At 44.7% G+C, this 22,190-nt stretch overlaps 1 protein-coding gene across 12 annotated transcripts in view; it reads right to left on the bottom strand.

The window, feature by feature from the left end:
* The window catches only part of Cadps (calcium-dependent secretion activator 1), a 146,348-nt gene that overhangs the window by 33,850 nt on the left and 90,308 nt on the right, over window positions 1-22,190 (bottom strand). For all 12 annotated transcript variants that reach the window (XM_089553387.1, XM_089553396.1, XM_089553395.1 and 9 more), the window contains one exon: window positions 1,024-1,180. In XM_089553387.1, the coding sequence (XP_089409513.1) occupies window positions 1,024-1,180 (157 nt within the window). The remainder of the gene's footprint in view (window positions 1-1,023; window positions 1,181-22,190) is intronic.

A 22,190-nucleotide genomic window follows, 5' to 3' on the forward strand; every position in this document is an offset into this window, starting at 1 on the left:
CATACAGTGCTCTTTTTTTCACATGACTACTACAAATACATTAGCATGCGAAATGGACCTAGGTGCCACAGAATGAGTCAAACAAGTTAAAGGTGCACTGAAGAGGAATCTGAACTTGTCTTTTTGCCGCGGGAACTCGATCTACACGTTCCCAGCTTTCTTAGAAACTTCGACTTATTGCCCTGTGTGGCCGATTTCTCTAATTAAATCGGATTAACGTCCAGCTCCCGCCTTTTTTTTTTAATTCTCCCCCCGTACGGTGGGCAGAGTCGACCAACGCGTGGAGTGCCTTTCACCCAGTCCCGCAGCGGCTTGCCGCTCTGCCATCGGCGGAGTAATACGTAGTAGTCCGTATTAGCAAATAGTCCACGCGTATCTTTATTTCTGCGGGCTTATTTTGCGGCTATATTATCTGCGAATGAAACTATTTATTTATGGAAACCTAACAAACAAAATAAAGCGAAAGCAAAGCCTCCACGGAGCTGGCTGAAAGGCACTTCATGCGTTGGTCGACTCCGCCCACCGTACGGGGAGAATTCAAAAAATAAAGGCGGGAGCCAGAAGTTAATTTGATTTAATTAGGGAAATCGGCCACACAGGGCAATAAGTCGCAGTTTCTAAGAAATGCTCGGAATGTGTAGATCGAGTTCCCGCAGCAGAAAGACAAGTTCAGAATCCTCTTTAAGTGCACCTTTGTGTTAGCAGTGCAGATTTACTGTTCCGTGTACAAAAAAAAAATGGCATCATGAAGGCATTGAAGTTAAAATCTCAGGGAAAGCGTTCAGTAAACAGTATCACAGCGGAAGCCGGAAGGAATGACCTCAGACCCTGTCAGTGTAGACCGGATCAGTTCATTTTAACAGCACGGCTTCATTACAAAGTAACATCCTTGTTTCGCTGGCTGGCACATCTCAAGAGGAAAAAAAAAAAAAAACAGCGTGAAAAATGACACAAACTGAGGACCGAAGGGCTCTCTACACGCCTTGATTTCAAAGCAAGGGCAGGGGAGTGAAAGAGACCCACCGTCAATGCGTAAATAGTCGTTGAGCACTTGCAGCAGAGGGAAACTATCCCAGGTGTCAGGCGGCTGCTCCGCGAGCACCGCGTCCATGTCGACTGCAAACAGCGACCAGAAGATCTCCGCGTGTTCTACCAGCAGGTCGCTGAACCATGCAAACGCCTGCAACACAGGAGGAGGACACATTGGTTGGTGCCGAGTTCCAGCTTGGCTTGGGAGACTTTGTGCCCAGATGCCCACACCCAGCACACCACTAGCCCCAATGTTTTCTTCTTGTCAGGTGCAATAGAGGTAGCTTCTGACAATGAATGCAGGCTGCTAACAAACTATCATCGTCATCATCAGCAGCAGCAGCCAGATTACATGCACTGTAGAATAAAAACCTATTTCGATTGTCTCCAATTATTTGTGACCTGCACCAGCCACAGCCAGCCTATCCCAGCATTTTTTAAATTCATCTCACTACCTGACTTTTTTCAGCACTTTCAGCTATATCCACAACCAACACCCTAACATACACTGAACAGTCATCCATATACAGCATTACAGCTTGCTGCACAGAGCACTTGTACAGGCGCAAACAAGTTATGTTGTTATTTTCAAGCACCTAAACAAGAAAAAGAAAAGAGAACCATTATCAGGGGCAGCTGCAGATCACATAGAAAATTTTGAGGTTCCCTATGCGATATGTGCGATGCTGTACAGCAACAGTTGAGGGAACCTCTTTGAATGCCCGCTCTACCAGAAGGAATTCATGCCTCACGTAGCTTCACCATGACAGTGCGGCCAGTAACTGAGCAATTTCAGCCACCAGATCTCAGCTGCACGCTCAAACACCTGTGAGGGGGGTGAGCTTAGTGCTGTACAGAGAAGGAGATTATGGGAAAACAATAGGGTGGGCAGTGACACAATTTCCATCCCCGGATAATTAATGTGCACCTGGGCAATTCTGTTGGGGTGTGGTTAGCATTGCTACGAGAAGGTTTGGAGAGGATGAAAGGCCCGGTAACAGCCGTGAAAACAGTCACGAAAAGCGCAAACTTGACACTTGGCCACTAAAGAGTATAGGTCGCACTTCATGTAGAAGCGAGGAGGAGGAGGCAACTGCAAGTGTGCAAGGTCTTCCACACCTCTCCTCACTCGGTAATTCAAAAAGCCACCACTGAGGGGCGCCACAGGTTACATTCCTTGCAGCCGCACCGGCCGCACTCCCCATTTCTCCTTTCCACTACACCTCACTCAGTGTTTCACAGTGTGACTGCAGGAACGTCGTGGTCTTGTGCAGACTAGAGTTACTGTACAGGTTCCCAGACTTGTGTGTAGGTCCACGATACCAGTCTCCCAAGCATCCAACATATGAGCAGAAGCCGCAACTCTTGCAAGCAGGAGGCAGACCTGGTGCAGTGGTTAGAGCGAGTGCAGGCTCAGTCAGCTTGTTTCTGGCCGCCGAACTTGCTTTATTTTAGCTAGATTAATGCTGCAGCAAATGACGCAGCTTGAGAGTAATGCGCTGTCTGCACCAAGGCCTATCTCAATGAGTTACGAACAAAATACTCGCCATGGGCATGGGTGGCGCCATCTCTTATAAACGCCACAAATCACAAGCATTTTTTTTCATAACAATTAATGAACATTTCTCATAAAACTGCATGTTTTTAAAAAAGAAAACATTCTTTTCAATGAACATAAGTGCTCGGACAAAATGAAATGCCGCAATGCATGAAAACAGCAGGTGTACTGATGGACGATCAGCAACAGTCTAGTGCTAACCTATGTAGAGTAGCTGGCATTTCTGCAACGCATGGATGCTTTTTCAATCGTGATCATGACTGGTCAATAGAGGCGAGTGGTGCATAGAAAACAAATGCGAAATTCTGGGAACCTATGAGTAACTCTAGTGTGGATGTGCCTAGTGCAAAATCCCAACCCAAGAGTTTACGCCACAAAGCTGTCACCGTAAAAAAATTTAACATCAAGATACTTGCATGCACAAGGAATCGTGTGTGCATTCCACAGTGAGGTTATTTTACAACGCTAGGAATGCATTTGTTTAAATTTGTGGCTGCTGGCATGACGTACCTCAAGAGCAGGAACTCCTCAGTGCAGCAAAAAATAGTCTGCACCACAAAAACTGACTCCCATTCTCACCAATGCAAATTTGAAGCACTAGAGTTGCAGCAGTGTTTAAAATCAAATAAAGTCTGACTGCTGTCCCTAGTGCTAAGTATCATACATCCACTATTTTTTTTTAAGAAATACTAGCAGGTAATTACGCAGTTCTATTTACATGTATGAACACCTCTGTTTAAAAATTCTATGCTGCTGTTCGCTGCTCTTTCTTTAGTACAAAAAGACCTTTGCCAGTAAAATTTCAAGCAAAATGCACCAATGTTCATTCAATGACATATTGATATATAAACTGTCTTTGGCACACGATTGAAATCTGTTTTCAAAAGGACTATCTATCAAACAGCCCTGTAACACTCTATACAACATGCAAACAAACAGTGTGTGGCTGAAGGCGGTTTCACAAAGCATAGTAGAGCTTGGCTGTGCTGAAAAGCTATGCCCGCAGCTGCCACCTGAAAGAGAGGGTTCCCTGCACGGTCCCCATACGGTGGAGTGAGGCACCATGAACTAGACAGAGATGAGGACAGAAACAAGACCGACTTAACAAGCGCCGAGCAGTTCTGTCGCTCATCCTAGTAGAGTCAGTGCACTGCAGGCCGTGTTTAGTGCAACTGCACCACATTAACTTAACTACGGTGATAATGATGCTTAATTGTTTTGGACAAGGAGAACACCACTGTGCAGTGCTCACAGAGCACAGAAATTGTTGTGCCGGCACAGTCCTGAAAGTACAGTGCAGCTGTGCCTTCCATATCTGACGCCGTCACTTGCCTCTGGTCTAAAAACATGCACCAAAATAGCGTCTCCGTCAGTTTCTTTTGAGTACAAAAGGCCCGTGATAACCTCTTTCAGCAGAGTTGGCTGTCAGTCTGCAGGCACCCTTCCTAATGCAAACACTGTTCCTTCCCTCCCCCCGAACTACAGGGTGTTCCGTATTTATTTGTCTGGATTGCAAAAAATTCTCCTGAGCAAATTACTTGCCCATTTGGGCTCAAACACAGACCATAGGGTAGCTTATCATAGTCTGCGTATTTCAGTAAATAATTTAAACATCGGAGCTTGCCTGAATTGTCCGGAACCGGCGAAAAACTTCAGCAGTCTGCGCAGAGAATTTTCGTCTAGGTGAGCACAGCAACACAATTGACAGGGTGCGCCATCTGGGGTACGGCGAGGCCTACACCAGCTCCAAGCAGGGACACTAGTTGCCTCGCAGTTCGTCAAATGGCGCAGTCGCTCAAATCGGCTATCCCGCTCGCCTCGACGAAAATTTTGCACACAGACGACCGCAGTTTCTCACGATTCCGGACAATCCAGGCAAGTTCCAATATTAAATTACTAATAAAAATGCACAGACTACCATAATATCCTCTGTGGTTGGTGGTTCAGTCGAAATAGTCAAGTAGTTTGGTCAGGCGAAATTTTTACAACCCGGACAGATAAATATGGAACACCCTTTATTTACACCTGGAGCATAAAGGTGGCACCTACTTGGCATGTACTAAATTGTGCTGATCACCTTTTTCTGGGCACACAATAAACATCGTTTCAACCGGTACCTGCAATGTGCCTTTCGGGGTCAACATGCAAGTGGTACTTAGCCCCAATGAATGGTTTGCCTACAACATAGAAAAAGTGTGGCAGATGCTACCACTAATCACAGGGCACTTAGCTTTGCACCAGTCTGGCCTACCAACTAGCTCAACAGCATGCGTTGCACCTAGTGAGGTATATGAACCAGACTGCTGAAAGGTAGCATGAGGTGCCAGTTTTCGCTGATCACACACTGCACGCTTAGACCCTGAACTGTTAAAAGGTCACTTTTAAAACAACGGCATTAGAAGCTTTACCACGGAAAAAAAAAAACCTGGTGACGTCTTGCACTAGTCACAAGATTCCCCAGAAGGTCGAGGCAGTTGTGACTTCACACTGTTGGGGTGTAAAAAAAAAAATAATGTATTCGGCCGCGAGTGAGATACGAAGCCGCAACTGCGTGAACAGATCAGTTTCGCTGGCGGCTACATTGGACCACTACACCACAGCTGCAGCCTACCATCCCAATGTGTTACTGCCACTCTCTCATGCTGTGTTTTGGATGTCGTCGTCTTCATCAAATTTCATCCACTTCCAAACGCAATGTGCCAAAAGGTGCAATGAAGCACCCACCATCTCACACACATGGAGCGGAACGGAATGGCGGGAGATTTAAACCACCACAGCAGGGTGGCACTAAACAACAGCGATGCTCAAGCCACAAAGTGCACGCTATCACATTATGTCACACCTATCACACTGATCGTACCACTAATTTTTTTTGAGGCAGCCAACAATGAAAGAAGCTAGCTGTTGTCTCGCATATGCAGCCACCACCCTGCACATGTTTATTAGGTCTAGAACAGAGCAATCAGCATTTTGGGCCATCATCAAGGGACGACACTTGCAAGTGTTGCCCCGAAGTTTTGCAGCCACCAAATTAATTACAACTTGCATGCCTCGCTTCACAGGTGGCTCTGAAATGAGCATGTGACCGAGATAGAGTAAGCAAAGAGTCAGGCAAATACACTGAAATTCATCATCAGAGCACGGATACTTCTCACACAGAATGACGCAGCACAGATTCACTTGTTCCGTGTCATGAGCGACTGACATCGTGACACACGAGATCGCACGAAATGCTTCTTGGTTTTTATGTTTCTGAACAGCAGCCAACAACCAGGAAGAAGTCTACTTAGAGGCAACAAAATAAAGCAGGAAAGGGATGAATGTTTTAGGCAGGCACAACCCCCTCTGTTCCTTCCCTGTCTGCAGGCACGCTAGCCTCTTAGTGGCCGCAGCCGGCCAGACCGTGGGAAGCACTTACCCGATCCTGGAGAGGAGGAGCAGGCCACAGTGGGTGTCCCGAAAGATGACGATGGAGACAGGGGGGAAAGAGAGAAAGAGAGGAGGGAAGGCAGCGGTGGACAGAGAAGCAGGTCATCACCACCAGACAAATGCACAAGCCACACATCAACGGGAGGCCACACCATGTGGGGGGAGAGACAGAGAGAAGAGAGAGAAGAGACACACAGTCAGAGGTGCCGCCCAGGATAAAAGGGGGAGAGGAGACAGGGAAGCCACCCATGCAGACACACAAAGCACGACAACGGAGGATGCGGGCGACCAACAGTGCACATGGGTGTGTCCAGTGTGACAGTGGTGAAAGCAGCAGCCGAGGTGCATTTTCCTTCGGGCCTCGCTGCCGACTTCCCCAGTGCTTACGTCAGAGAGAGAGCCCGGGAGCTACACCAATCAAAACGCCATGCTCTCAACATGACGGTTCACAGCACGAAAGATGACCAGAGCGCACAGACAAACACAATCCCACAGGATGCTAAGTGCAAATGCACCCGACACAACCAGTGGCATCTCCGCAAAAGATGTTCGCCATGGTTTCACAATGACACTTGCTGCGACCAGCATGCACATGTACTTGCAATATCAGTAGGAAACGTATACGCACGTCACGGTGAAAAAAGTGTGAGTCGTTCAAATCTCTTCGTGAACAAAACGAGTAACAGTGCACACAAGCAATGTGAAAAGGTGAGGCCATAAATCACTTTGGTTCAACACCACAGTCGGCGAGTCACGATTCCCTCACAACATCTTTTACTTAAGTGTGGTCACCTTATCACACACCCAAGAAAGTGGACAGAACGGAAGAATGGACAGATGGTTACAGAAGAACGTCGTTGTGACTGTAATTAAGACAATCAGTTTCTGCCACGAAGCAAATGTGCATGATACCAACACATCATGGGAAGCCAGCATAAGGCAAGCCAAGATGAAAATGGCTGACTTGTTGAACTGGTTCATTCAATGCAAGTAGCAGTTTTAGTTGTTACCCACTGAGACTTATTTGTACCAAACGAAAACGGGTCCAGCTTACAGTTAGACCAACTGGCTCCACTTCAACTCCATTTTCACCTGGCAGGTGCTCATCAATATGTGCAGAAAAGGTGCCAAATAGTTTCCTGTGCAATAATGTGCAGAGTGCAAAGTTACATTACATGCAAGCATCCGAAGAGCATTACATTCTAAATTAATGCAGTTCTGCCTTGAAAACATTAACAGTTTTTCTTTCAATTTAAAGGGACCGACAACTCAGAAAAATCTGTTTGAGATTATGATGGAATTGAAAAGACTCCACTCTATACTGACAGAATCGAGTGCTGTAGTAGCAATAAAACAAGCTAAAGCAATATCTTGCTGTAAAGCTTGGCATTATCAATGCACCCAATACATGACCACATCTCAGTAAAGTAAGACCTGCATGTGCTTGTATGCAGTATGTTTTTTCTTTCAAAAGTGTTTGTCATATTTTACTGTCATTGACGTTCTCTTCAATCTGTCTTTCGATGAGGAGCCAAGCATCCTTCACATTAGCGATAAATTGCTTCGAGTTATTGCCACTGTGTGGCACCACAGTGTTCTGCATCTCTTGGCCGAAGAGGTAGCCACAGCCCGTCAAAACTGCTAACAACAAGATATACGTCGCTGTGACAAGATGTTTGTGTGTGTGTGGAAACGCAGGTGGAAGGTACATTGCACTCAGTTGCTGCTTAGCAGCTGAGGTGGTTGCTATATTTACGCATATATAACATGACCACAAATATAATGTAAGGAGGAAGTTCGAGACCCCACAAAAACGAAAAAAAAAATCACGATTATAATAAGAGGACAGTTTGATCAAGTCACGCAGGTATAGCCGAGAATTCCGACGGCTCAGAAAAAAAACGAAGGCAGCACCCAGATATAACAAAGCCATGGATACGTCAATACTATCTGAGAGGCAACGCTTCATAAATCTCTGACATTTTCAGCCATGGCAAAGTCTCCGATGCGTTAATGCATGCAATGCTCTGTGCAGCAGCGCCGACTGTCATCATCGTGGTGCGTAGTACTGTGCTCATTCGGCCTTCTTTCTATTCCCTAGTCTAATAAACTCTTTCAGTGCCTTCCCTTTCTCAATGACCTGCGCCACCTTCTTTCCACGTTCCTAGCCTACCTCTCCTTTTCCGTGCACGCCCGCTGGCAAGCCGCGAGGCCCCAAAGTCATCAAAAAAGTTGGCTTCTCGCAGCAGCTCACGAGTCTGGTGGTGAAGGCGGCTAAAGCTATCTTGAGGGACAGCAAGAAAAAAAAAAATTGGCTGTGGTTTAACTCTAGTTGACCTAAAGGAATGGGAAAGCACGCTGCTTCTTCCTCGCCTCCGTCTGTTTTCTTGCTCTCTCCTCATCCATAGCGAGACTGTTCAGCCGAGCCGAAGCGCACCATTAATATACCCTGAGGCATCACCTCCTCTCCCAAGAGGGAGGAGCTAGCGCCCTCTATCGTGTTGCTAGGCGACAGCAAGGAGGCGGAGCGAGTGCACACTGTCGCGTTGCTGGGCAACAGCGCGCCATCTGCTAGGCGTGGCGGCGGCTCAAGGTCAGCGCAGCTACGGTGTGACGGCAGCCACCTGAGGTCTCGATTCGGCTGTCGGAGTGTTGCTTTCACAGTAAAAGAGCGTTATATTCGTACCCTGGTTTCGAATATGACAAGAGATGCATTTTGCAACCGACGAATTGCGGGGAAAGAAAAAGGACTTGCGTTATATTCGTGTAACTAGGGTAGTTTCTGGTTTCTCACTTTTGTCGGCACGTAACCGCTATAGCCCTTGTTGATAATGATTTCCAGCACCACGACGCATAAAAGAGCGCGCATCCACAGATATAAAAATTCTCGGTAAGCATCTTCTACTGTGTTTCTAATCGATCTCTAATCGTCATGGGATCGATCTCCTTGGACAGTAAGCTCTTCGTTGCATGCTAGAACAGAACCTTGGCCCATTTATTACGATAAATATATTTATTTCCCCTGGAGCAAAAAAAATTGGATCCTTAAACTCAATTGTCGGTCCCCTTAAATGTGATACCAACCGGGAGCTTTTCTAAAGGGAAGGCACATCCACACAGACGTGCCTGAAGAGTTAACGCCCAGGCAATGAGGAGGGTAATGAAAAAGAAATGGGACGGCCCAGCCTTAACACAGCACACAGGCACATCAGAGCGGATGCCTCCCTTATACAACTTGCCAGCTGGAAAACAGTACTGCCTGGTGCCAGATCGGCTCAGCCAAACAAACACGCTTCAGCATTCTCAATTACGAAAGGTCAAGACTCACTGTGCCTCTCAAAAGCCACAGCAAAAAGCTGAGAACTGCGCATCGAGGCCTCAGTGAAATGATAGAAATTTGAATAACATGTTATTCCGCTGGGCAGCCTCGTGAACTAGCTCCGACAATGTGCTCTCACGGAAGCCGCTGCAGGCAAAACTGCACCACTGAACACTGGCAATGAGGGAGTTGTGGTACTACCTTTTTAACCCTTGACTTGCCAGCACTGAGTGCCGATGATTGCTGATAGAAAGCCGAACAAAAGGGAAACAAAACGCTCAAGCAAAATATTCTCCGAGCACACGTGGTCCTTGCAAAAGTTGAAAAACAGGTAAATGGTGCAACTGCCTGCTTTCCCTGTTCAGTTCCCTGCCCAGCTATGCATGCTTACCCCTTTAGTGGACGTGCAAAACTATCTTCACTGTTAGTAGGCGAGAAGTACTAATCTATTGCCACTTTGCTTAACAAGCAAAAAGCATCTGCAGAAAATAAACTAAAATGAACAGGAACAGCTGTCTGCTTAACACACAGCACACTTTACACCGGTACTGATGCACACAACTCTGAAGCTGGTTCTTCTGGCTTCAGTTAAGAAACGATTCAGTCTCCAGCAAATTGTTCCCCTGCCCAGCGTTCAATTCAATGCAAACAAGGATCCACGAAGGAAGGTGCGATGTTCACCATGAGCACAGAGTTAGACTAGGTTTGGGCATGTTGCATTGGTTCAATTTTGAAGTCATTCATCGACCCAGATATATGTCCTAGCCCACAGCAGCAGGTGCCAAGTACGTAGTTTTCACACACAGCTCCCCTAAGGCCTGCCCCTCAACACACATTGAGAGAGTTGCCATTCCTATTATTTCACACCTGCCTCTATTGCCAGCTCATTATCTTTTTTCTTTCTGTGAAAGAGAGAGTTGCCATTCCTATTATTTCACACCTGCCTCTATTGCCAGCTCATTATCTTTTTTCTTTCTGTGAAAGAGTGAAATAAGCTAATGGTGTTCATCCTGGCAAATGACGTGTCTAAAAAAATATTTTCTTAACCCATGGTCAATCTTGCATTACTAACAAATATAATGTTGAACTTGAGACTGCATATAAGTGCACCCTCTTTGATCTAACGTGGCAGCACCCTGTTAATATCACCCTAGCATCTGCTAACCATGCACTCAGTCATCTCAAATGCAACCTTAAACACATACCAATGCAAGTTAAAAGACCTGCCTACGCCACTATAATTCGACCCAACATCGAATATGCAGCAATTATTTGGAACTCTGATCAAGCCTGCCTCATCATTAGCGTTGAATACTCTCAGAGCCAAGCTGTTCGGTTCACATTTTCACGCTATTTTCACTTAACCAGAGTAACAGCTATGAAAGAATGCGTCGAATTGAGAAACTTATCAAATAATTGTAAATGTGCTCATTTAACATTTTGGCAAATCATTAGCCACACACTTCACCACCATCGAGAAGATTTCTTTCACTCACCCCACGTTATCTTTCCATAGCATGGCCATTTTTTCAAAGTTAAATGTGTAAACTGCCACTCATCTTTGTGGCAACTCAATCATTCCTCTCTACTATGCAACAAAAAATTTCAAGACATCATTACCTGCAACACAAGTGCGTTTGGTTCATGCTTTGTCATATTTTGTGCACCTTCCCTTCCTCCTTTTGTTTGCCTCGAAGTGCTTTTTCTTTTATTAGTTCCTACTGATTGTTTATTAATGTTTAATGTCTTAGTAGAACGTTAAGCTGGGCGAGTTGGTATAGGTTCATGGTTGAAAAACAGCGCACAATCGACTAGAGACAAGAGTAAAGGCGACGACAGGACAAGCGCTGAACTCACAACTAAGGCTTTATTGCGAAAAACGTGGGTATATAAGGAAGGCATAATCATGAATACAAAATTGAACAAACTAAACTATGATAATGATAAAACTAGCGTGCGTCCGATCACAACTCATGAGGATAAGGAATGCCGGCTACCAAGATGCAATGGTGAACGAGGCTTGCTCAAGATTACTTAAGTGCTTCAAGCGACAGATGGCCCTGAATGCACCACTCAACAGTCCGGAAAAAGAAAAGAAAAGCACCTCAGTTGTGCCATATTTACACCAGGTCTCCCATGGACTGAAAAACGTAGGAAGAAGGTTCAACGTTGATGTATTGCTGTCTGCTCCTGTCAAGCTTAAACAAGTTTGTGCTGCGATAGAAAGGAAGAAAGTGTCGAAAAAGAAAAAAAGGTTGCGGTATCGCGCACACGGATCCGTTCGTCAACTGCCGCACGTGTGTCGTCTTCAGCTTTCCCCTTTCCCGCGGAGCCGGTACATCGGACAGACCGGCCGTTGCTTGAACAAGCGTTTGCAAGAACACAATAACAATTTAGATAAAGGCAATGACCAATCTTATCTTGTTACTCATTGTAAGGGGTGCGCAGTGATGAAAAACAAGAAGAAAAAGTGCACTGCTTTGTTAAGTCAAGCAAAGGTGCTGTATACTCACAGAGACCAAACCACGCGGGAAGTAGCAGAAGCATACTTCATCGCAACGGAGCAACGGGGCTGCGTTAGCAAACCTTCGGTTGCTTTAAGTGATAACGAGATCACGTTTCTTGGCAGATTTTGGGCTTCGGGCTCACGCTAGTTTTATCATTGGCCTAGTTTTGTTTGTTTAATTTTGTTTTCATGATTATGCCTTCCTTATATACCCAGGTTTTTCGTAATAAAGCCTTAGTTGTGAGTTCAGCGCTTGTCCTGTCGTCGCCTTTACTCTTGTCTCTAGTCTTTTGTGCGCTGTTTTTCAACCATGAATGTTTAATGTGTTTGATATGTTATTAATCAGAATGTATTCCCCCTTCCTGTGAGGGCCTTTAGGGGTACCATGAATAAATAAAAGGGTGTGTTCAGATGAAGACAGTAATCAAGGTCTCATGAACGTTCTTCATATTCAACGAAACTTTTATATGTGATGGGCGAATCTACCGACACGAAAGAATAGACCTTTGTCCTGCAAAAAAAAAAAAAAAACGAAGCTGCTGTTCTCTAAGAAATAAATCGTAAACCACAAGTGGTGGAAAATTTCACTTTTGCAACTTTGCAAAAATTGCAATTTTAAGCCACGTAGGCCAAAACATAACGTGTTTTGACAAACTCAAACTTTTGCGTTAATTATATGCATATTTTTCTGTTTAAAATCAGTGAGAAAAGCTTTTTTGGCAGCCAGAATTTGGCTGCGAAAAAACTGCAAACATGCTCAAAAGCTATGCATTTTAAAAGAGACCTGTTTCAGGAAAGTCATGGCACAAGAACAATCAAGAACTTGAGACTGAAACTTTGCCACGGTAATCTTCAGTCCTTTCCACTACCGTTAGGAAATCTAGACAAGCAAGTTTCTCTTTAAGTGTGCATTGAAAGCTTCCAGAGTTCAAACACCGTGAAAAAATGCCCAGCTTCAATTTGCATATTAATATACTACCAATTTTCTATAAAATTTCTTTGAATGACCTTCAGTCAGTGGTAATTCTAGTGAGATGATAAGTGTGGCATTATTTTGTTTTAAATTATAAATTGAATGTGCGAATCACACCACAACTCACTCCCTGGAGTTTAACATCCCAAAGCGACTCAAGCTATGTTGGACATCGTTGTGAAGGGCTCCGGAAATTTCAACCACCTGGGGTTCTTTAACGTGCACTGACATCGCACAGTACACGGGCATCTAGAATTTCTCCTCCAAAGAAATTCCACCGCTGCGGCCGGGATCGAACCCGCGTCTTTCGGGTCAGCAGCCGAGCACCATAACCACTGAGCCATCGCGGCAGCTCTTCCATTACTGAATACTGTTCGTTAAAAATAGCTACAGCTACAATTTGAACTTCGCATCAAGTGCTTGTGGTTGAATTTTTGTTAGTGTAGAGGCAAAATCTAATAATTTGTTTTGCAAGCTTTTATTTGCAGGTTAGCTTCATGATTAAGTTAAAATACAAATGGATTTGCTTCATTGCATAGCTACTACTGGCGCGACCAATGCAAGTCCGAATTTCTGGAGTACTTCTTGGGCACCTAGATGTAACATGGTTTGCGATCAGATCTACAAAACACTCAGGTAAAACTTTTGCAACCTTTGGGTGCAGCACCGTTGCTTTACTTTGCTAATATGAAAGGTGTGCAAACTTGCAACTGTGCTTCATGGTTGTGGTACTCCAGAAAGCATCACAGTGGCCTCTTAATTCTGTAAATACGCAGGTTCTCTGTATACGGCAGCAAGATATAGTTGCTTGTGTCCTCAGGAAGTGGAAGCCCTGAGCCCTGTTAAAGAGACACAATCTTCACTACAGCAAATTGTTAAACTCAGCAGTGAGCACAAAGAGCTAAAGACCACTTGGGAATCAGACGAGATGGTTATAAAGCTCGGATATCTTCATCATTATTAAGAGAACCTTGCCAGCAATATCTACACATCAAGGAAGACAAAGCTCTGACAATAGAACATCACCTAGCATTGTCACATCGCCCGGTATTCAACAGTTGAGTTTCCAGGTGCAGAAAAAGTATACCACCGGGGAAAGAAAAAAAAGGATATCTCTTCACATCTGCCGCCACGTCGAGAAACTCAATGCTGACTTCCGCCATTATTTCAGGCCACATGCTTCAGTATCCGGCAAATCCTGCTTGGCTCTCTCGAAAATCAAGGCATGCGTTCACAATGTGTACAACCAGCCACTTTTGGAACAGACATCAGCTTCACGAGCTCTAACACCAGCAAAGCCAAGTGACAAAATGGACATTTTCCACTACAGGGCAAGGCAAAAGTGCGTGCCAACGTGTCGGCAGCTAGTAAAGGAACACAGGACAACCTGCTTTTCTCTGGAAGGGAGGGCACAGGGACGGCCAGTGACTTCGCATATGAGCATTCTGGACCTACCGCATAGCCAACTTGCTGATGTTTGCAAAAAGATACCAGAGTGGAAAAGGGCCAAAGAAGTGTGCAATACCGAAGCGCTCCGTATGCAGGATTGTATACAAGAGGATGTAGGCAGTGTTTCTTACGAGGCCTGCACCACCATCTCATAGTAAAAACAGTGCTGGATTAGTTTACGGCCTTATGCGGAATCGTTTGCTGTGGAAGTGGTGACATGAACAGCTCCCTCTATTTCCTAACACAGCTTACAGAGTCACTCATGCACCTGAACGGGCCTTTTACTCATAGATGCTTCCGCACTTAACTTGCAGCTTCATGTAAAATACATTGAAATTAAAAGGATTGCCTTTGTGTAAGAAATATTTTGTATGTAAAATTTTTCATGTAGGACCACCATAATCCTAAAATGCTATATACATAAGAGATGAGAGCATTAGTCTAAGCAATGTCCTGTATAAACAAATTCCAGAAAATTACATTCTCTGGTTGTACCAGAGTACGCCCTATCTTGCGTCTCAGGCTAGTAGTACTTTTTCACATCGAGTTATTAAGATTCCCATTAAAAAAGGTTGGTTTATGGGGATTAACGTCCCAAAGCGACTCAGGCTATGAGGGACACCATAGTGAAGGTTCCGGAAATTTAGACCACCTGGGGTTCTTTAACGTGCACTGACATCGCACAGTACACGGGCCTCTAGAATTTCGCCTTCATCGAAATTCGACCGCCGCGGCCGGGATCGAACCCCGTCTTTCGGGTCAGCAGCTGAGAGCCGTAACCACTGAGCCACTGCGGCAGCTCCCCATTAAAAAAGTCGCCATTCTAAAAAGCGTAAGCAATAATTTCTGTAGGGATTGATTAATGATGTAAAAATTATTCGAAACAGCATTAAATAAGCACAAATATATATTGAATGACATAAAAACTAAACATTGAGATATTAATGTCAGGAAGGAAGGGTTTTTTTTTTTCTTTGCTCGTATTAGCCAGATCAGACTGCAAGTGAAATGGAAAACTTGCATGCTAAAAACAGGGCCAATAAGCTAAAGGAAGCTTTCAATTTATTATCTGAAATTCTGCCATTGTGGAAACTAAAGCGAAACCATAAGTGGTCAGAGTGAAGTCCAACTTGTGACCATTACCACAGTTGAACCTCGTTATAACAAAGTTGAACGGGCCCGGCCATTACCTTGTTATAGCCACAGCTTCATTATAGCCTGTGTTGACAGATCTTCTATGGAGAATTGTCATTCCTTCATTATATCTATTTCATCGTCATCAGCCTGACTATGCCCACTGCAGGGCAAAGGCCTCTCCCATGTCTCTCCAATTAACCCTGTCCTTCGCCAGCAGCGGCCACTGTATCCCCGCAAAACTTTTGAATCTCATCCGCATTTTGAATCTCATCGCATTGCATGCCCTGCCCAAGCCCATTTCTTCCTCTTTATTTCAACTAAGATGTCATTAACCCGCGGTTGTTCCCTCACCCACTCTGCCCTCTTCCGACCAGTGTCAGTCAGACCTGTGATGCAGCGGAGGGCGCTAAGGATCGTTTACAGGCATTATGGTATTATAATATGGCATTATAATCACAAAGGGGCAATTCTCACAGAAAATGGAGCTTTCATATGCTAGAAAAGATAAAAAAATGAAATACAGATGTCCGCCACCACTAGCCGATTTCGCAAGTAAACTGTAAAATCTACACAGATTTCTGGGCATGGGTCCTAGAGACAGCACCACACCAGCACTCATTTCAAAACGATGATAACCCGTCTTTTCTAGGAAAGACTGCACAAGTTTCTTACCGATAAGTGCGCCTTTTGCTGACTGACAAATATCAACATAGTCCGAAAGAGCCATAGAAAATATTTTTACTGAGAACACTAACTGTATGGATTGTCCTGCGTCCCCCATCAATAGTTAGGAATGAAAAATGATCTAACTATGCACCTAATTGTGTAATTTAAAACAAAAAAATGCAGCACTTTAGTGCTACACTGAAATTAGCACCTGCTGAGGGACTTTCGAGAAAATTTCAAAGAAAATCGATGATGTTCATATTTTTTTGTTTTAGTACGAATCAAAGTTGGGCATTTTCTGCAATTTGTGGACTCTGGAAGACTTCTATTTGCAACCACAAATAAACCTGCCCATCTACAAGCAGAAGTTTTCCCTGACAGCAGTAGCAGAAAAGACCGAAAAATACTGCGGAAAACTTTCAGCGTTAAGTTCCTAATTGTTCTTGTTTCATGACCATCTTGAAAAGTGCATTTACACATCCGTTGGCTGAGCAGGAGCTTTCTACTCCTAATTAATACTGAGATAATTGTGGAAGGCCCAATTATTTGCCTCTACTGAAGGAATAAAATACTTATAGGACCACAGGCACTAAATTTTTGTTCGCGTATTTTCTTTTTTAAAATGATACGTCAGATATTAATCAGCAGCATGGACCACCGCTTGATATTTGCCCCCGACTGCTAAATAATTCATAATTGACTTTCTTCTTGACGGTGCTTTCGTTTCGGTCTCATTAACCGAACGATGGCTGTGATGTGTAGTAAGACTTAGGGCCGTGTGAGGCATGAAAAAAATAGCAATACAGCTGCTCATATGTCATTTGTTGTCATTCCAACTGTTGAAGCAGGCTGGTTTAAATGTTGAATTTAATTAAAACTACATATAGGTGTTTGTATCACACGTTTTTTCGTGCCTTCCATGACCTGAAGGTGAACTACAAGTCATAGTCATCATTTGGTTCATAAAACCGAAACAGTGTGAGAAAGGAAATGCAATTACAAATTACTCAGTGGTCACAGGCGAATACCACACGGTGATCCATGTATTCTAATGTCTGACACATAATTTCAAAGAAGAAAACATGCAACTAAAATTCGATGCCGACAGTCCTTTAAGAGTGCAGTACCTTCAACCGGCCAGTGCCTCGAATTCATGATGAGCTGATTCATTTGTATGTGAACCTTTCGCTAAGAGTGCAGTGTCAACAGGCACAGTGTTGACACTTTCAAACAGAAATGCCTGGTGCCTCTGAAATGTGAAGCAAAAGTGTCCAACTAATTTCTAATTTATTCTTTCGAGGAAACTGTTCTGGGAAAATATAAGGCAAGATTTGCAGACTAAAAATCTGCTCTCTACCCCTCACTGCACTTTTACTGGCTTTCCTTTTTCAGCAACCCGCACTGCCTTCTTCCTACATTCATAGCCAGCTTTACTATTTCCGCAATCGCCACACGCTTTGCCTCACGGCCTCAAGGGCTCCGATAACTTTGCTTCTCCTCACGGTTCTCAAGCATAGTGGTGAAGCCACTTCAAAAAGAAAAAAGAAAGGCTCATTTGGTATCTATCTGCCTCGCGATCCTAGATTTTGCGCGTGCTACGATGTTATCATTTCGCGGTCGCGGGAAGTACATCGCCGCGACCAGACGTACTTTACTGTAGCTGTTTCTTCAAAAAAAAGTCTTTACAATAACCAAAAAAAAAAGTACAGACATCTAGATGTCTATGGAAGGCGAAATGGAACCACAGCTCCACTTCACTATAGCCGGGTTTTTACTATGACCGAGTTTACTACAGCGGGGTTCCACTGCATTTATGATTTCTGTTTTCAATTACTTTGTTAATCTGGCATTAAAGATTCAAGTGCCAAGAAAGCCTGACAAGCTGGCAATTTTGTTGCTAAGACTGCGACTACGTTTAAAAAGAGAAGTACACGAGCAGTTTGAAACAACCTGATGGTGAACATGCTACTTATGTGACCGCTACTTCTCATACACACTGTCAGCCCATGGGATTATCTTTCACAACTTTAACAGAAAAACTCAACTGCCACATCTAATGCACTACACTTTAGAAGTTGTTTTCTCGCTTTGCCAGTATGCTGCTGCCTGGTGCAACAGACGCTAAAGAGGCAAGCTTTGCTTTGGAGGGTGCACTAGAGAACAAATGCTCCCCCCTAATCATGGCGAGAAGGTAACTGCCATCACACAAAAACGGCACTGCGGCCAGCGAGGTAAGTGGACACGTGAAATCGTGGTGTGCAAAACGTAGCACAGTTGAAACTATCCTTGTGCTCAACCAAGTATTCTTGAGGTCCAGTCAGGCACAGTGGCTGTAGTCAAGTAGTATTCGAAGCACTACCAATCAGCCACTCTCATCCTAACCAATAGCCCAGTGCACACGGATGTTCACAAAGAAGTCCAAAATGCCAGGGCACATGGTAGGCACCCCTTTGGGACATCGGCACCAACTGGCACGTCTCTAGGTGTGCCACTTACTAACAACTCTGTGCCCAGGCACTCTCCAACAAACCTAGCCATTTTGTTTCCACTGAGTTTAGAGGCACTTATAGTTTGGTGGTGGCACTCATCAACTTTTGTGATTCAGAGCACTGAGGGTGCAATTTGCACGCAGGGAATTCTGGACAGTTAATCCACAACCAGAAGCCATCCAAAGAATTCAGTGCTGGTTGATGCAAACCACCAAACCAAGCTGTTAGGTCACCCATTGCTGTTTTCCCCATTATTATTTTTCTTCCATTTTCTAAACACAGAACATGTAGCACTTCAGGGTACTGTAGAGCATCTAAGCTTGGGCAAGAGGCTGCAAGTGTACCCAGTAAATGAAGTGAATGATCAGTCAAGGACATAGCACGCAATGTAACCACAGTGTCAAACCTCAAGTCAATCTCAAGACATAGATAAGAAAAAAAAGCATCGAGGACACCAAGGCACAGCATTCAATGCAGTTCCTTTTCCAAAAGATTAGCAAAAATCTGAGGGGTGCATCGATTACACAAAGCACAAGGTGTGCCCAGAAAGTAACGCTCCCCATTTCTTTTTCTCGTTCTCAGAAAAAAAAATATTGCAATAAAATCTAACAGACTAACAAAATCCAGGGGGGCACTTTGTTGACCTAAAGAGCGGTGAGGTGAAAGCCTTCAGCGCGGTGTTGCTGCTTGTGTCAGTGATGTGTGGTTAAGATGTTAATTAAGTATGCAATTGTTTGTGAATCTCAGATAATGGAGGCACTGGAGGACGTTTGGGAGGCATCCGTCTGATTCGACGCCTTTCTGCAAACACTCTCCAGCGTCCTGGACAAGGAGAACTACATAGGCATTGGCAGGAGGTAGCGTAGCCAATTAGCACGCTCGGCTGCAGAACGGAAGGATGGTGGTTCGAATCCCATCGTGCACAAAGCTTTTTTTTCTGGTCTGACTAGAAAAAGCGCGACACCTCTGCTGACAACCTTCTGTCAACAACGATGAGGCATTAAAGGCTTTCACCTTAAAATGATGCCTCTCTTGTAGCTGCATGAACTTTCAGCCCTGTCGCTCAGATGACACCCCCAAACCAGTCCACCAAAATGCCATTGGTATCTAATGCATGTGGAGCATCCCATGCATTATAATGATAAATTAATAATATAACAATTATAATTATAATTAAATGATAGGTGTAACGTTAAGAGATCGGAAGCGGGCGGAGTGGGTGAGAGAACAAACGCGTGTTAATGATATCCTAGTCGAAATCAAGAGGAAGAAGTGGGCTTGGGCAGGGCATGTAATGCGAAGGCAAGACAACCGCTGGTCCTTAAGGGTAACGGAGTGGATTCCAAGAGAAGGCAAACGTAGCAGGGGGCGGCAGAAAATTAGGTGGGCGGATGAGATTAAGAAATTTGAGGGAATATGGTGGACGCGGCTGGCGAAGGACAGGATTAATTGGAGAGACATGGGAGAGGCCTTTGCCCTGCAGTGGGCGTGTCAGGCTGATGGTTATGATGATGATCTAATGCACGTTATCAACAACAAGCTGCAGTTGAATTCCTAGTTGCACGAAAGCAAAAAGCGTGTCGCATTCACGATGAATCATGCGCTGTGTACATATAAGTTCTCGAATCAACCGGGGGCCATTGGATGCCAGTTTAAAAGAATCACAGCCTCACACAGCAGGAAAATGACCTGTGGTACATTCTTCTGCACCGCACAAAAGAGGTGAATGCCAAATTCGTCTAGACTGGACCTCCCCCTCCTCCATAGAGTTCAGATTTTGTCCCGTCAAGTTCTTCTCATCTCTTCGGACAACTGGACGATGCACTCCATGGACCCAGATTTCAGAAAATGACAGCATCATTCTCGGTACTCCACAAGAAAACAAACAGGCACAACGAACGCATACGTGCCGTTGAATCAAAGTGCCATACAGCCGTAGGAGTGGTTGGCGACCACACAGAAAAGTAACACACGTCCAGGAGATGAGTGGCATCACTTGATTAGAGAGTTTCATAAATTTTGAATACACAGTGTTCGGGAGAAAATTGAGGGGCATTACTTTCTGGGCAACCCTCGTAACATCAGGTGTTCGGCATGTTAGTAGTAGTAAAAATAATGGGTCCATTCATAATGTGAGTGTGCCCGTTGTGCAAACAAAAATGCTGAGCCTTATAGCACCAGAAGGGCAACCCAATCTCTCTGCCGGGTGGCAATAACTTGTTTTTGAGCCCAAGCAGTTTTTACAGCTTGCATATATCTCGCGCTTGACTACTTCCGGTGAGCATATAGCACTTTATAAGCACTAGCGCACAGTATTACCAGCAATGAATGCTATCAAACAGACCACTGTGTTAACACAAGTTTCAAGGAGTATGGTTCCTCGCAAAGAGCACGTCCTTTGTCTAACCTGAACTCCCTCCCACTGTCATGTGGGTGTGAACCTCTGTTCGCTGACGCATGTATTCTCCCTCAGTACAGAGACCAGGCAGTTTGAGAGCTTTCAAAGGCATTTCACATTGCTAGATCAGGCAGCACTCGCATCGGCCAAGCCGCCACAAAAAATGCACTTATATATGGCTGTGGGCCGTTTCGTCAGCTTGGCTTGGCTTTTAGCTGTATCTTTTTGTGTGCGCGCACAGTTTCAGGTTAGCCGAGATGTATTTAAGCGGATTTCGTTCTTTCAAATAAACTTAGCTCCAAGTGCAGCACTTGTGTTTGCCACCTCATCTTTTTCCCGTCCCTTGATTTTTCGCTGCTTTTCTCTATGATTTTGTAAATACGGTCATAGCCATCAGTATGCACGCTTGCAACTGGGTGTGAAGTATGCAAGGAGTACTCCTTCACATGACTGCTGCTACATAGCCCCACTTTACAGGCCCCAGTGAACAGCCTGACTGAAGGAACTCTGTCAGGTCTGTTCACAGATTGTGCATTCAGTGAGATGTGAACATGCTTTTTGTGCAGTGTGATGCACGTAGTCCTGCTTACCGTTGGTGTCATTACAGGTTTATAATTTAATGGGAGACCTTTGCTCAGCACGTAAGTACCACTGACTGTAACAGGAACTCAGATATATGGGGTGTAAAAACCCTGCAAAAATATGTGTACAGGTGCTGAGCACAGCGCCCTTCTGTGGCTGTGTGTGTGTTGTGTATGCATGCTTGCTCAGTTCGATCATGACTCGGCCTGGGTCTTTGTATTGCGGTGGTCTTACAAGACATACAAAGCAGTGGATTACATCACTGTTTTGTCAGTCATACTTCATCATGCAAAAGCACTACTTAAAATGGTCCCAACTAAGAATGTTGTGTGAAGTCTCGGAGTGACTCGGATAAGTTCGGGTTAGTTTGGAGGAGTGTTGCACAAGCTGCAGTCAAAGGGAGGAAGCCGAGTAAGTTCGGAAGAGCATTGCGCCAGCTGTAGCCAATGGAAGGGTGACCTTGAGGATGACCTTCGCCAAAGCTAGCATAGCAACAGCCCGTGCAGAAATAAAATAAATATTGCCGCGACTGGGTTTCAAACCTGCAGCAGTGCAAACAAATCTGCTTCACTGGCCATTGCACAAGAGCACTGTGCTACTGCTGCAGCTGATCACGCCTCATGTTAAACTGCAGTAGACTCTCGTACCGTGCACT

Source organism: Amblyomma mixtum, chromosome 7 (genome assembly GCF_055824585.1).
Source record: "Amblyomma mixtum isolate Tamu chromosome 7, ASM5582458v1, whole genome shotgun sequence".
NCBI lineage: Eukaryota > Metazoa > Arthropoda > Arachnida > Ixodida > Ixodidae > Amblyomma > Amblyomma mixtum.